Below are 15,413 nucleotides of genomic sequence, written 5' to 3' on the forward strand. Positions count from 1 at the left end.
ACCTGGCACCCTTCCACTGTACCTGGTATCCTGTTACAGTACCTGGCATCCTTCCACTGTACCTGGTATCCTATTACAGTACCTGGCATCCTTCCACTGTACCTGGTATCCTGTTACAGTACCTGGCATCCTTCCACTGTACCTGGTATCCTGTTACAGTACCTGGCATCCTCCCACTGTACCTGGCATCCTCCCACTGTACCTGGTATCCTGTTACAGTACCTGGCATCCTTCCACTGTGCCTGGTATCCTGTTACAGTACCTGGCATCCTTCCACTGTACCTGGCAATACAATAACAAAATGAAAAAATCAATTTTAATTTGCATATACAGTATACATCACAATTAATTAGTTTTGTAATTTCTCAACAAAGACAATGATTCATCCATCGTGGAAATGGTATGGTGTCTTTGATGTTGCTGATGCCAAGCAAAAACTGTAAAAATCTCTCTAATCCGAAGCCAAAACCCCCTGATGGAGTTCCCCCACCGAGCCTCCGTAGGTCCAGGTACCAGCCCAGTTTGTCCAAGAGTTGACATTGTTGCAGTCGACGATGGAGGAGAGGAACACGATACTCCCTCAGCCCTCCTCCTGCCACTTCTCCTACTTGTGGCAGCAACAGGTCAACAGCCAGAACCTACAATACAAATTATTATTTTTTTTATTGTTTATTGACAAGTGTTCAAATCTCTGCAACATGAACAGTTTAATGACAGTTTATTGTGTCCATCTATTGAATTATTATAATGTTCACAAAAGATTTCCTAAACTACAAAAGTAAAATAAGGTTATACTGATTGAAGAAGACATAGATATAGTACATGTGAATACAGTCTGCATCTGAATATGAAACCTAAGACCCAGATCTATGTTTTACTCTTAATGTTTACAACTTTGTATTAATAAATAACTCTTGTCATGTCTTAGATGCTCAGGGATGTCAGTAAATAATTACTTTCATGATGGATGAAAGTGAACTGAGCACAAGGAGACATGGTAAGAACCCCACTTAACAACATAACCCAGAGTAGGCAATTATCTCCCTTATAAAGCATAATTTCCTTAATGTTTAACTAAAGATTCAGTAAAAAAAAAAATATTATACTTTGGGTATAAATTTTACTCCTGTACTGTATAAAAAATCCCTTGGGTACAGGTCCTAAGCAGTTGTATTATTTAAAACATTTTTTCAGATACAAACCATCTCAGGATCCTCTTCTTGTGAGCACATGTAGAAAGCTTTAGTGACCCGAGGCCAGTCTGACACAAACACAGGTACATCTCCTAAATGTTTAGTTAAAAACAGTTCGTGTTCTTTTCCCAAGTTACTCCCAGGTGAAGGTTTTGTTTGAAAGAGGTGAGAGTGTTGCTGGAGTAGTTTCATGGCTTCGCAGTATGGCAAGCGCACAAATTGTTGATTCAGAGCATTCTTTATCAGTTCCTGCAAACATGAACCTCCAGTATTACTGAACATAATCTGCAATGATGAGTACTTTATCAAAACAGCTTCAACTTACAGGAATTCACATATTTTTTAACAAATAAAAGCACAAGTCATATACCAAGTACTACATATCAACAACATGATAAACTCTGTATATACGTACAGTACTGCTTATTCAAAGTGACCAAAACCAACCTAATGCAAACCAAATGATAGGAAAGAGGAACCATGAAAAAGAAAAGATGCAACAGAGTGACATTAGTGAGGGAAAGTCACCAGTGAAAGTTTTAGGAATGGTAGGATTAGAGATAATTCCCAGGGGGCAGGAGAGACACTTGACTGCCAGAAGCCATTTAGTTTGTTCAATAAGAATATTTGGGTACAGAGCAGGTGATGGGATATCATTGAGTAATGTGTGTCATCTTCTCCTGGGGTGGCTGATGATGATGATGTGGCTAAGGCATTCTCCATCTCTCCACAGAGATTGGCTGGTTATAGGATTCTGTGTTATTCAAGTGTGATGAAATAACCACAACAATATTCCAAATAACCAGGAACTCTGCTGGGTAGTGTGCAGAATTTTAAATGTCCGCAAAGTATTCCCCCATCACTCCAGTCACCACACGAGGATCAGGCACACCGGTGTCATCTACCCGGAGTATGGTTAGTGGTGAAGGAACGAACTTTCTGGTTTGGTGAAGGACCAGTACAGAGGCTGACACTGATGGTCTACAATAGTTGGGTTTAACTGTTAAGGGTTTCTTCTCTGTACTCCTACAAGGCTGTCATCTCACCATCAAAGTTACCCTTTTGGCATTGTGTCTTGCCAAATCAGCTTGGGGATTGGATGAAGTTTGAGGCCGAGATTTTGAACAAATGTTATATTGTAATGATAATAGGGTTTAATTGTATGGTACCTATTTACTTCACTCATTAAGTCCACACACTTACCTCAGTTTTATTATTATTTCTCCAGTATAAGGCAACATCCTCCTGTTGTACATCAATTACTGTCTCCATAGATGTTTTTATAACTCCCTCAATTCTATCCATCAATGAGTGAAGACCTTCTGTACCACTAAGAAATGCTTCTTCAGCTTCCACCATCCAGAACTCTGCCAGATGCCTCCGGGTCTGAGAGTTTTCTGCACGGAATGCTGGGTTAAAGTTGTATACCTTAGACAGCCCACTGTAATGAACAACACTGGTGTGAATCTGGGCCTACAGTTTATTGCCTCATTTCTCCATGGAATAAGAGCTAAATATATAAAAGGATAGAATACATGATAATTTTTACTTGCCAGTCAATAAATAAATAAATTTGATTTATGGCTAATGGAACAGCACGAGAAAAAGTCTCAACATTTATTTCTTGCTGGAACTTTGCATCTTGTGAAGAATAGGAACCCAAGCCTATTTCACCTGATGGTTAAACATTCTAATGCTAAGCTACCCCCCAGGTAGTGTTATAATGTTTAATTATCATGAAAAATTACCTGGGGGCTAATCTTCATGACATCTCCAGCTGTAGCCACTATAATGTTTCTGGTCTTCTCTTCAACCTGTCAATCATTCCTCTATATATTTTTGAGCTTCTTTCCCACGTGTTGTCAACTCAATCATGGCATCTTCAACCTGTCAGTTACTCCTTTATAAACCTCTCAACTAGTTATTCCATGTCAACCACCTTCATTCTGTCAGCATTACCTGGTTAATGTTTTGTCAACAGTCAACAAATCAACCACCACTTCTAGTTACACTCATTACACTTTACACATATTCTACCACACAAAAATTTCCAAGAAATCTTTAACCCTAACCAGCAGCGAATGATTCCTAATCCACCCCTATATGTCCTAAAATGGAATGCAAGCACCATGAAACATCCACTGATGATGGCCACTGTCCCTACACATAACATCCACAGAAGATGGTCACTGTCCCTACACATAACATCCACTGATGATGGCCACTGTCCCTACACATAACTTCCACAGAAGATGACTGCTGTTTAAGGGTTAAAACATTAGAGAGCTCACTGATGGTTCACCTGACCATGGCTTCCAAGTGTAACTGTCCTGATACACTGAGGTACGTCTCCTGACCAAAGTACGGCGAGTCTTGTGTCTTTCCTGGCCCAGTGTTGTCGGGATCCAAACACTGTAAAACAATATAGGAATAAATAAGACTAAGAGGTTAAAGTAATACAAATATGTAAACAGTGTTGAGCTTTGAGATAATGACCAAAGAGGAATATCCGACACATTTTAAACTTATGTAAAATTCTACTTTTATTATCATACGTCACACAAAACATACATCAACATAATATACTACATACACACACAAAAACATATATACTGTACTACACATTGAAAGCACACATAGTTTATACAATACTGAGACAGCTGAGTGTCACGTGTCAGATATTTCTTAACCACCCTGTATAAGCCTCCACTGGCACAAAAATTAAACACTAAAAATCTATTCAGGTAACTTAAAAAATGTATATACTGTATAGTCAAAAGCCTTTAAAATTTAATTGCTCTCTGCTGAACACTTTTCTGTTCAATTTTCTTCAACATTTGGGAGGAACAGACATACAGTACTCTGACACACGAATAGATGGATAGTATGCACCTGTGGTCTATATAGTACAGAGAGGCATAAATGATTCCAAAAGTACAAAGGTAAAGAATAACTGATTGAAATATTTCTTAACTGACTATAGAAAAGTCAGCTGGACATATAGTGAGGTCATCAGTCTTATCCACAGCAATACTCAGTCCACACTCCTTGAACACAAATGTTACACATCTGATACAATATGATCACACATTATACACCTCAGGCTAGCATGACACAAATGAAAAAATATATATATTGTACTGTGTATAAAATAAAATAAAGAGTCCCATGCAAAGCAGGAGAAGACAGGTAAGAATAATTAACCCCAGGGCATACAAACATTACCTGAACTGAAAAGACCTCCCCGCCTCCCTCGCAGTCATTGACCGTTATTATCGGTGTGTCGATGTTGACAAAACCTTCGCTGTTAAAATACTGCTGGATGGCCAGCTTGGTCTGGAATATTAGAACAGTTAATTAACATTCATGATAAAACATACAGTGAAATTTTATGCCAGGTTGTATATTTAACTTAACCCATTGACTGTTATTTTAAGTCTCATCAATATTGCCATCCAGCTGTGAATGAATGCCTGACTTAACAGCTGGGAAAATGCAGGAGGTTGAGTGCATGCTTGCACACCCTCAGACACACACACACACACTCATATTGGGTATAAACAATACTGTACTACTCTGGTCAAAACTGTTTAGTGGGTAAAACTCTTCAAATTCAATACCTGGGATCTGACTCTTAGAAGCGAGCTGAAGGAATTCGTACGAGCTCGGAGGTGAGGAAACTGACGAACGTAGTCTGGCGGGTGAACCTTGCGAGCTTTAAAGGGATATGTTTCCTCGATTGGTTCACCTATTACCTACACCAAGAAAAATACAAGAGTAAAATATATCAATAAAAAAAGTCCGCAGTGTCTGAAAGGTTATAGTAACAGAGGATGTGGAACTGGTGTGGAATATACATAAAGATGAGTTCCAGAATAATGGAAACATTTAAAAATTAGAGTGTGGTGTATCAGGGCATCAGGAAACAGAAGAGGAATGAGAGAGGTTTTAGGAACACCCAAATAATTGTATCAAAATCTTCAGCATGAAAATTAAACATAAGGGGTGGTTATGGTGTTGAGGGTAAATGTTTTGTACTGGGAATAGATGACAAAATAAAGAACTAATGTACAATACGGTTATAACACCCAAAAGACATGTTCTTAACACTATATTATACAGTATTATTCGTTTTTATTCACAAGTTTTGCAAACACTATGCAATTTTACCTCATATTTCAACTTTAAAATTTTATATATTTTTTCTTATGTTTTCCTCTAATCTTGAAAATGCTACTGTGATGCTGCAAAAAGTGCTTGACATCATCAATGATGCAGAATGATGTCTCCCTTATAATCCTGCCTGACATCAACTGAACAGATCACCTGAAGATTAGCCACCCAAGTGTATTTAACTTTAAAATTAACCACCTTAATGCTAACCTAACCAAACTCAACCTAAATTACCCTAACCTAATCTAATACTAGCCTAACCTAACCAAACTAAACATAACCATAGCTAACATAACCAAACTAAACACGATCTACCCTACCCTAACCAAGTGAGATAAGATGGTTGGCTAATCTTCAAGTAATCCAACAGAATAATTAAATTACTCAAGTCTCCTCCAGGTAAGTTAAATGCCGTTACCATACCTGTACGTCGTTGGCCACCAGCTCTACCTCCTGACCCTTGTGTGAGGACAGACTCAGGATCCCCGAGACTGTGACAGATGAGTGGAACCCCAGGGCGGGAGGCTTCTTCTCTGATGGTAACACAACCTGTGACACACACACACACACACGCACTCAACTTAATTGCCTTTTATGTGAACTCTTTATTATAACTGTACATCGTTTCCCTTAACAGTTAAATACCTGTGATTTTATATGAACTATTATTGATAAGTATAATATCTTACGTCAAAATCCACACACACAATACACACTCACCTAATCACACACACACACAAACACACACACACACACACACACATATACACAATCTTCCAGTGAAAAACCTCAATAGGGTTTCAGGTTTAACAATCGACTATTTTCTTTCACTTCACAAGTTAGGTATGATGTCACACAGCAGGTTATTAACTTCATAAACCCAGAAGTATAACTTTCTTGTCGTCTTGCTTACTTGATTTTGTAACTACAATACATAAACTGTATAACGTGCAGTACATTTCTTTATTTTTGCTTTATTTAAAACATAATGTATACGTGAACTTCCTCTTCTCTTTCTGTCAATCATACATTCCTTCTACGATGTATCACAACAAATGGGGTTCTGCTACAGTGTTCCTTTTCCTAAACAAAGTCCCAAGACATCTATTTGGATTGCTTTTGTCACCTCACACACCCTAACATCACCAACTACCCAGGAATGTTGTCACTACCATAGTACATGGAATAATTTTGAGTTAAGGTGCCACCATAGGCCAGATATGAGTCACTTCACAATGGACCAAGACAAACTTGTTATTGGAAATAAGGCATCAGTGGAGGGAGAGCTCAAAATCTTTTGTCAAAATCCCCTAAACTTACTTACCGGTATTAAACAATATTTTTTCTTTACTTATACTGTACAGTTAACACTTGCATACATTGTATGCATATCTGTGTTTCATTTGAAGTAAAATGATAATATATAAAATACTGCTACCACTAGTGTCAGTCAGGTGGTCCAACAATGCTATCTTTCTCAGGATGCTTATGTAAATTTTCCTCATGTTCTGCTTGTTAGTTACAACATCAGCATTACATCTAAAAACTCAAAGCAGAACTTTATTATAAGATGCGGGGCAGCTGGCTGGCCTGGCCTCATTTAACAGACACACACAAGATGGCAAGTTCCTTATGTTAAGTAATATAAACATACAGTGTTTACCGGTGTGATTAGCCATGAAGTGCTCCAGCAGCCAGGGTGAAGTACAATACAGTACTGCCAATACTTTCTGCTAAAGTTTCCTTATGCTGTACACACTTCTGACATGAGACACAACCTTATGAAGCCAAAAGTTGGTGTTGAATTTGGTGGTAGGACGACTGGGGCACGGGACATTTGGGTCACGGGCCACAAGCCCCGGACATTTGGGCCACAAGCTGTGTGTAGGGTACACGTTTGGGCCATGGGATATTATTACACATAATGATGGGGATTTGCACCAAGAAAAATATATACTGTATTTATAAAATACTACCATACTATTTAATAGAAGAGATATGTACATTGAAAAAAAAAGAGAAAAAAAGAGAGAGAGAGAGAGACAGACAGAACTGTACAGTGTTCAAACCAGTAAACTATAACCCACCTTAATACCCCCAGGAACCTTGAGGTCATCACAGCACCAAGAAACATGTCAAGATACAATACAAATGATATTGTTCACCGACTTTAACTCTGATTTCCCCTTGTCAACAGAGATGGTAGGACGATTATCATGTTTAAATAAATTATAGTGAATTTAATCTATTTTGTGTTTCTTATCTTTACTTTGACCCATTCCCCAAACGTCCTAACCACCGTGGCCCAAACACCAGAAGGTCGTGTTCCATGATCCAAATGTCGTGTGGCCCAATCATCCGTCCACTGCCGGATTTGACATAAATTAAGGTCTTAATGTCACATGATGGTTTAAACTACCTACACAAAATTTCCAGTCACTTGAGCAACTCCAGTGACATAAAATTCCTCCTCCCTGTGATGGGCTCAGTCTTAGTTTGTCAGACACACAGCTGTATAGTACAGTGTGTTCTACTCCAGTAATCAATACACAGTACTGTAAACTGTTATTGTCTATGACCATGCTTCCAGCTTAACTCATATTGTTTCACTAAATTTTTAAACATCTTGATGAAATCCACACAAATATAATTGTATATACCTTATGCAAACATACATAATTACTGTATACTGTATTAACTTATAAATACTGCACATACAGACACCACAATAACAGCATGAGCTTCTGACTTTGATGTTGTGAATAAGCGGTTGACATCCAACTGTGATCATGAGCACAACAAATGAGCTGGAACACAGTACTGTACTGTACAGCATATGAAGGTCCTGTCATCATCATCACCGGGTGTTCATACCTGGAGTTTCTGGCAGCAGGATCCATCATCAACATCTAGAAATGTTCTCTCCTTCTGTCGTCTGATGGCCTTCACCCAACCCTGGGACAATATATTAAAAGTTAAATACAGTACAGTACTGTAATAAAATACAGTACATGAACCTGTAATGTAGGTCAACCAAATGGAATCTAGTGAGATGAAAGAATAAAAGTAAAAAGGAAATGAGAATAACAATATCTGAGATAATAATAGACAGCCTAAATTTAAGCCCTGGCAACTCATTAATATAAAAGATGTCCACCAACACAGTGTCTCCAAGATCATCACCAAGAAATGGCTTCTTAGAATTATTGCTGTAAATCTGACCATCTACCTTACTTTTATCATTAGGTTGGGTAAGACTTGTGTTTAATCTTAAGGTGGAATAAGCTAGTGGGGCTAATCTTCATGTGATCTACGAAATGTATATCTCAGTTATGACATGAAACCAACCTAAGATTTCTAACATGAAACAAATGTCAACAGTGGCTGAAGCAAGAAGGAAAATCACTATCAATGGCTTCTTACACAAATGACATTACATGTTCTCTTTTAATTCATCAGTTTCACCACTCATCAGCTTACTAGCCATTTGGGCAGTTGATCTGTTCTTTGTTACTCTGTCATGACCTTCATTGTCTGGTGTTGGTACAGGAGTACCCAGAGAAAACTTGCAATATTTTTAGTGGTGTCAGTATGGATAACACCCTTCTCACTTGTGACCTGGGGACTTGATGTAACTAGTGTTGAGAGGCAAGCTGTACAGTACACTACCACTATCATCCCCTTGGTTGACTTAAAACCTGTTAACTACAATGTCTCACCTTACTAACTTACATTAACTTTTATTGTTTGATGAAGTGGCTTGTCTCTTAATATAGCTGATATTCTACCGCTCCTGCATGAAGAGCTGTAGCATCTTAGGGTCGGCCACAATCCCAGTCGAGTAAACATCATGATATATTTGGGAGTCTGATTTTGAGGCAGTTTAGTCACTTAACCTGAAATATAAATTGTGTACAGTACATGATAAACATCAACTGGAGGAGGGATTCATACTTATTGTATGAAAAATACAGTATAGTACATACAGGAAAATATATTTTATCAGTCTTGTACAGGATCCTTGAAATCCTCTTGAAAACTATTAAATAAGGTTTTATACAAAAAATAATAGATAGGTTTGTACAAGACTAGTGAGTAATGTCTGAGAACAGCAGCTAGCCACCAGAAGAAGTTGTTTGATTTTGTTCATTTTTTTTCCCACAGATGTTCTTATCATTATAGTTAGCAGAGGACACTATTTTAAAAGAGGCAACAGCTTTTTATTTATCTACATATATAAACAATTTATATATATATATATATATATATAAATTTTTTATTTTCCATGATCATACAACAAGGCCTAGGGAAAAAATAATAACAGAAAGAAATTAAAAATCGAGAAGAAAACGGTTATACTGTGTTAATCTACATCACGAAGATGCCGGAAAACCAGCTTTTTAAAGTGACACACATTGTATAAGTATGGAAACACAGAAGAAGGCAGAGCATTCCACAGTTTGGCTGTGTGAGGAAAGAAGGATCTACTATAACGGGTTATTCTAGTGTGACCGACATCCACAGAGAAACGGTGGGCACCGCGGGCAAGACGTGTGTTACAAACCCACGGCCTTGTCGGCGGTACGCAGGATGTCAAATCCACCCAACATTGCCCGTTAAAGTAGTACCTGTAAAAGAGAGAGTGTGAAGCAACATTACGGACGTGAGAGTACACTCGGATAGAGTGGGTCGGTTGTAAACAAAGTGAGCAGGTGAAAGGTGCTCCCATATATGATAATAACAAGAGAATAAAACACATCCAATATCTCTGTTATTTGATATCTACAAGGTAAGTGTCACAGAAGAAGAGTCAGAACTATTAGACTTATAGATTGCAAATGCCAAAATCTCCGAATAAGATGGTTGAACATAACTAAAATAATACCAAAATAAGAACTTTGTTAATATGGTGGGGGTCCAGGGGAAGGAGCCCCCGGTTAGGAAGTTAGGTAAGGTTAAGTAGGTTTCTTTTCTTTGGTTGGTTAGGTTAGGTTAGGTTAGGTTCTGGGAAAAAAATTAACAAAGTCAAACAACTCCTTCTGGTAGTGCTGTTATCAGACACGGCAGAATAGCGTACCTACTTCGTTATTATCTACTTGTTAACGTCAAAACACTGAGCACAGCCGACACCTTACCGGCAACCACAAAGACACTACCACAATTAATCTGACTTATAATGACCATGTCTGTCTCTGTCAATTTAAAGAACTAATACAAAAAGTGTTTAATAAGCTCACCATTGTTTATAATGATGGTTATGGCAACACAGAGTAGTATTAACAGCTATTACAATATTCTTCAAGAGCCTCATCCTGAGCCGTCAACATCATCACAGTTTGTTGCTTCATATAGAGGATTTCTTTTAAATACATTCCTAAATTACCAAATATGGTTTTCATCGTCCTCTTGTATATTCAAATCACTTTTATATTTACAGATGACTTAAAAAAATATTACCAGTATGGACAAATCTATTATAAATGTTATAAGTAATATAGACCCCATAGGAATTAATGTGATGCAATTCATAGAAACATTGAATCAATAATATTTATTTTTTTATAATAATTTAAACATAATATAAAATTCGACAGTATCTCACAATAAAATTCATAAAATGTTAATTAACTATTCGAGTGGACAAACTGTGTCGAGTAAAGTTGATAATGTTTACATCAGTTACATAACATAAACAATTATTATATTTGTTAAGGATTGTTTTAAAGTATTACCATATTTCATTGAATATTTATCTATCTGTCTATCTATCACATGATCAATGAGAAGTTCTATAATGTGAAACTTTTAGAGTGCGTGTGTGTGTGAGTGACAGTGTGTGTGTGATAATTAACAGTTTATTGAAATAAAATATCAGCCATATACTGTTCACAATAGTATAAGTCAACTATCTTTAGTAAGATGATTCATATTACTCTCAATAGTTCATAAAACACGAATAAACTTTGTTCTTGAGTCACCCACTGAAATGTGCATTTTCTCTCGTATGTCATGTTACCCGTTCTCTCCACACCCCCAAACTAGTCAACTGAGGCAATAAAAGTCTTATAATAGGAAAATTGGTCACTAGATTGATAAAGAATAAATAAAAAATAACACAAGTGGTACAAATATAATATATAATGACGGGTGGGGGGATTTGGTTGGTACACAGTTAGGATAAGTGATTAGCGGTCCCTAAAGAGTCACTTGGAAGGTGTCTGGGGGGCATTTGGATTGTCTTTTTGTATTGATAATAACTAAATTATCAAATGGACATATAAAAAGCACTTAAGAAAAATTACTATCAACGGTATTATTCACATTCAACGAAAAGTGCTGAGATTAATTATGAGCAATTAACCTAGAAAATAAAGGGTTTTCGCAAGTACCGCATTTAATGAGTGTAATTAGTACGAGATTCCATGGCTGATTTAGATTTTGAGTTGAGAGTAAAAATGCAGAATTTGTGGTGTGTGTACGTGAGTGTGTTCTTCTATCACCCGCTCTCCTTATATTGACTTCATAGTTTTCACAGATGACGACACAACTTAGTATTCACATTGCACTAACCCTAAAATCAGTTAATTAATATGGAAGCTAAATATTCACTTAGTATACTGTGTATGCAGGTTGAGGATATGAGCAAGTATGTGTGGGTATTTTGTACTCGCCGTCTTATTGCTTTCCTCTCCCTTTCTGTTTGTCTTCCTTCACTCTCCTTTATTATATGTATTCCCCTTGTTTCTGTTCTCCTTTATCTGCCTCCACAAAATGAAGGGAGAAGTATAGGTGATAAGATATTTGGCATCACCTGAAGATTCGTCTCCCAGATTATTTCACCTAATGGATAAACACCCTAACACAACCTTCGGAGATTAGGGTTAAGTTAGATTAGGATAAATTGGACTACAGTACGTTAGATTAGATTACGCTAGGCTAGTTTAGTTTAGGTTACGTTAACGTTAGGGGGTTTAATTATCCATCAGGTGAAATAAACTGGAGGGTTTAATCATCAGACGAGACGATAATTGTTACGAATAAATAAATAAATAAATAAGAGTTAGAAAAGAAAGAGATTTAAACCAGGTAAACCATATGAGTAGAAGGACTTCCCCCGAGTGTCCCAGAGGAGCACTTCAGATCAGTATTCATCAGACACACTGCCTCTGGAACATGTCCGTGTGACGCTACACCGACCAGCTGGATTCTGATGGCCTAAACGAGTATGGACTCCAGATAACTTGACAGATACCTGGACCAACACACTCTCTAACACATATCTGGACCAACACACTCTCTAACACATACCTGGACCAACACACTCTCTAACACATACCTGGACCAACACACTCTCTAACACATACCTGGACCAACACACTCTCTAACACATACCTGGACCAACACACTCTCTAACACATACCTGGACCAACACACTCTCTAACACATACCTGGACCAACACACTCTCTAACACATACCTGGACCAACACACTCTCTAACACATACCTGGACCAACACACTCTCTAACACATACCTGGACCAACACACTCTCTAACACATACCTGGACCAACACACTCTCTAACACATACCTGGACCAACACACTCTCTAACACATACCTGGACCAACACACTCTCTAACACATACCTGGACCAACACACTCTCTAACACATACCAACACACTCTACCCTGGACCAACACACTCTCACATACCAACACACTGGACCAACACACTCTCTAACACATACCTGGACCAACACACTCTCTAACACATACCTGGACCAACACACTCTCTAACACATACCTGGACCAACACACTCTCTAACACATAACCAACACACTGGACCAACACACTCTCTAACACATACCTGGACCAACACACTCTCTAACACATAACCAACACACTCTCTAACACATACCTGGACCAACACACTCTCTAACACATACCTGGACCAACACACTCTAACACATACCTGGACCAACACACTCTCTAACACATACCTGGACCAACACACTCTCTAACACATACCTGGACCAACACACTCTCTAACACATACCTGGACCAACACACTCTCTGCTCCTACCACACATGGACCAACACACTCTCTAACACATACCTGGACCAACACACTCTCTAACACATACCTGGACCAACACACTCTCTAACACATACCTGGACCAACACACTCTCTAACACATACCTGGACCAACACACTCTCTAACACATACCTGGACCAACACACTCTCTAACACATACCTGGACCAACACACTCTCTAACACATACCTGGACCAACACACTCTCTAACACATACCTGGACCAACACACTCTCTAACACATACCTGGACCAACACACTCTCTAACACATACCTGGACCAACACACTCTCTAACACATACCTGGACCAACACACTCTCTAACACATACCTGGACCAACACACTCTCTAACACATACCTGGACCAACACACTCTCTAACACATACCTGGACCAACACACTCTCTAACACATACCTGGACCAACACACTCTCTAACACATACCTGGACCAACACACTCTCTAACACATACCTGGACCAACACACTCTCTAACACATACCTGGACCAACACACTCTCTAACACATACCTGGACCAACACACTCTCTATTTTCTAACCAGATCGTCAAGGATCTTATCTCGCTGGCTTTATCAATGTCCAGATAATTTTGTAAAGAAATGGACCCATAAACTATCATAATGCTGGGTTATTTTTCCCTCGAGTATAACACCTACGTCACAAGTGTATCTCCGGCAGTGTCTCATTATCCAAGATGGGGGACACTTTAGGCTTCAAGGACGACCTGTGTGTTAAAGAGGTTGTACCGACGATCCCCTACTCCGGTCAGGGTTGTCTTATGTTCCTTCCAGTGGTATTAACAACTGGCACATCAACACCAATATGTACTTTCCTCTCTGCTCGGCCGTAGTGGGTGACAAGACCAACCCCGTGACTCTCAGTCCTGGGGAGGATTTAACCCTTTGGTGACGATGATTTAACCCTTTGGTGACGAGGATTTAACCCTTTGAGGATTGTAGTTAAACTATTTTAAAATTACTTTCTAATTAATAATGATATAGTTGATAGTTGTGATAGCAGTAGTAGTAGTAGTGGTGGTGGTGGTGGTAGAGGATACTAGTAGTAGCAATTTAGTGGCAGGAGTAGTATTAGTGGTGGTAGAGGACTGTGGTAGTAGTTTGCGGCCACCTGCACGGGAACACTCGATCATTCCACACACACACACACACAGCCACACATACTCCCTCCCTCCCTCCCTCCCTCCTTCTCTTCCTTCCTTCCTCCCTCCCTCCGTCTCCCATACTCCCTCCCCCCCTCCTTCTCTTCCTTCCTCCCTCCCTCCGTCTCCTATACTCCCTGCCTCCTTCTCACCCACCTTTTCTCTTTCCCTCACTCTCCATCCCTCTCTCTCGCTCTTCACCCCCTATCTTCCTCCCTCCCTCCCGCTCATCTATCTTACCTCCTTCTTTCTCTCCTTTATCCCTCCCGTGTCCTGCAGTTTAATACACCGTCTCCTAACAGCAACACGTAGCCATGACTCCAAGTATTTCTGTCTCTCTCCTACACTACCTCACCAACACCTGACCATCGGCACTCAAGCGTGTACCAGGTGTGTGTGTGTGTGTGTGTGTGTGTGTGTGTGTGTGTGTGAACTAGATGTGTATGCAGTAAGTGTGTGTGCACCAATGGTTTCCCAGATGTGTGCATTAGGTGTGTGTGTGTGTGTGTACCAGATGTGTGCACCAATTGTGTGTTTACCATGTGTGTGTACAATATGTGTGTGTGTGAAATGACCACATTCATCATACCCTCCTGGTGTCGACATAGCATAAAGATGACACACACACAATATAACACACACACAATATAACACACACAATATAACACACACACAATATAACACACACACACACACACACACACACAACATGGCAGCCATTTCCCACTTTTTCTTCCATTTATCAGTTTCCTCTACATTATCTTTCTTTACCTTCAGCAT

General features: G+C 39.0%; 1 protein-coding gene across 3 annotated transcripts; it reads right to left on the bottom strand.

Annotated features, from left to right (window-relative positions):
- Window positions 1–302: 302 nt before the first annotated feature.
- LOC121876777 (probable asparagine--tRNA ligase, mitochondrial) lies at window positions 303–10,727 on the bottom strand. 3 transcript variants are annotated; one of them, XM_042382164.1, is made up of 10 exons: window positions 10,604–10,727; window positions 9,099–9,262; window positions 8,241–8,321; window positions 5,790–5,915; window positions 4,814–4,948; window positions 4,419–4,529; window positions 3,496–3,605; window positions 2,397–2,634; window positions 1,203–1,442; window positions 303–638 (listed from the first exon to the last, which is right to left on the bottom strand). In XM_042382164.1, the coding sequence occupies exons 2-10, from the start codon at window positions 9,216–9,218 to the stop codon at window positions 366–368; spliced, it is 1,434 nt and encodes a 477-aa protein (XP_042238098.1). In that variant the 5' UTR covers window positions 9,219–9,262; window positions 10,604–10,727; the 3' UTR covers window positions 303–365. The 3 variants fall into 3 exon arrangements, with proteins under 3 accessions (XP_042238098.1, XP_042238099.1, XP_042238100.1); XM_042382165.1 differs by lacking the exon at window positions 10,604–10,727 and adding an exon at window positions 10,448–10,498; XM_042382166.1 differs by lacking the exon at window positions 5,790–5,915.
- Between the last annotated feature and the right edge of the window lie 4,686 nt (window positions 10,728–15,413).

Source organism: Homarus americanus, unplaced genomic scaffold (assembly GCF_018991925.1).
Source record: "Homarus americanus isolate GMGI-L3 unplaced genomic scaffold, GMGI_Hamer_2.0 scaffold50281, whole genome shotgun sequence".
In the NCBI taxonomy this organism is placed as follows: Eukaryota; Metazoa; Arthropoda; class Malacostraca; order Decapoda; family Nephropidae; genus Homarus; species Homarus americanus.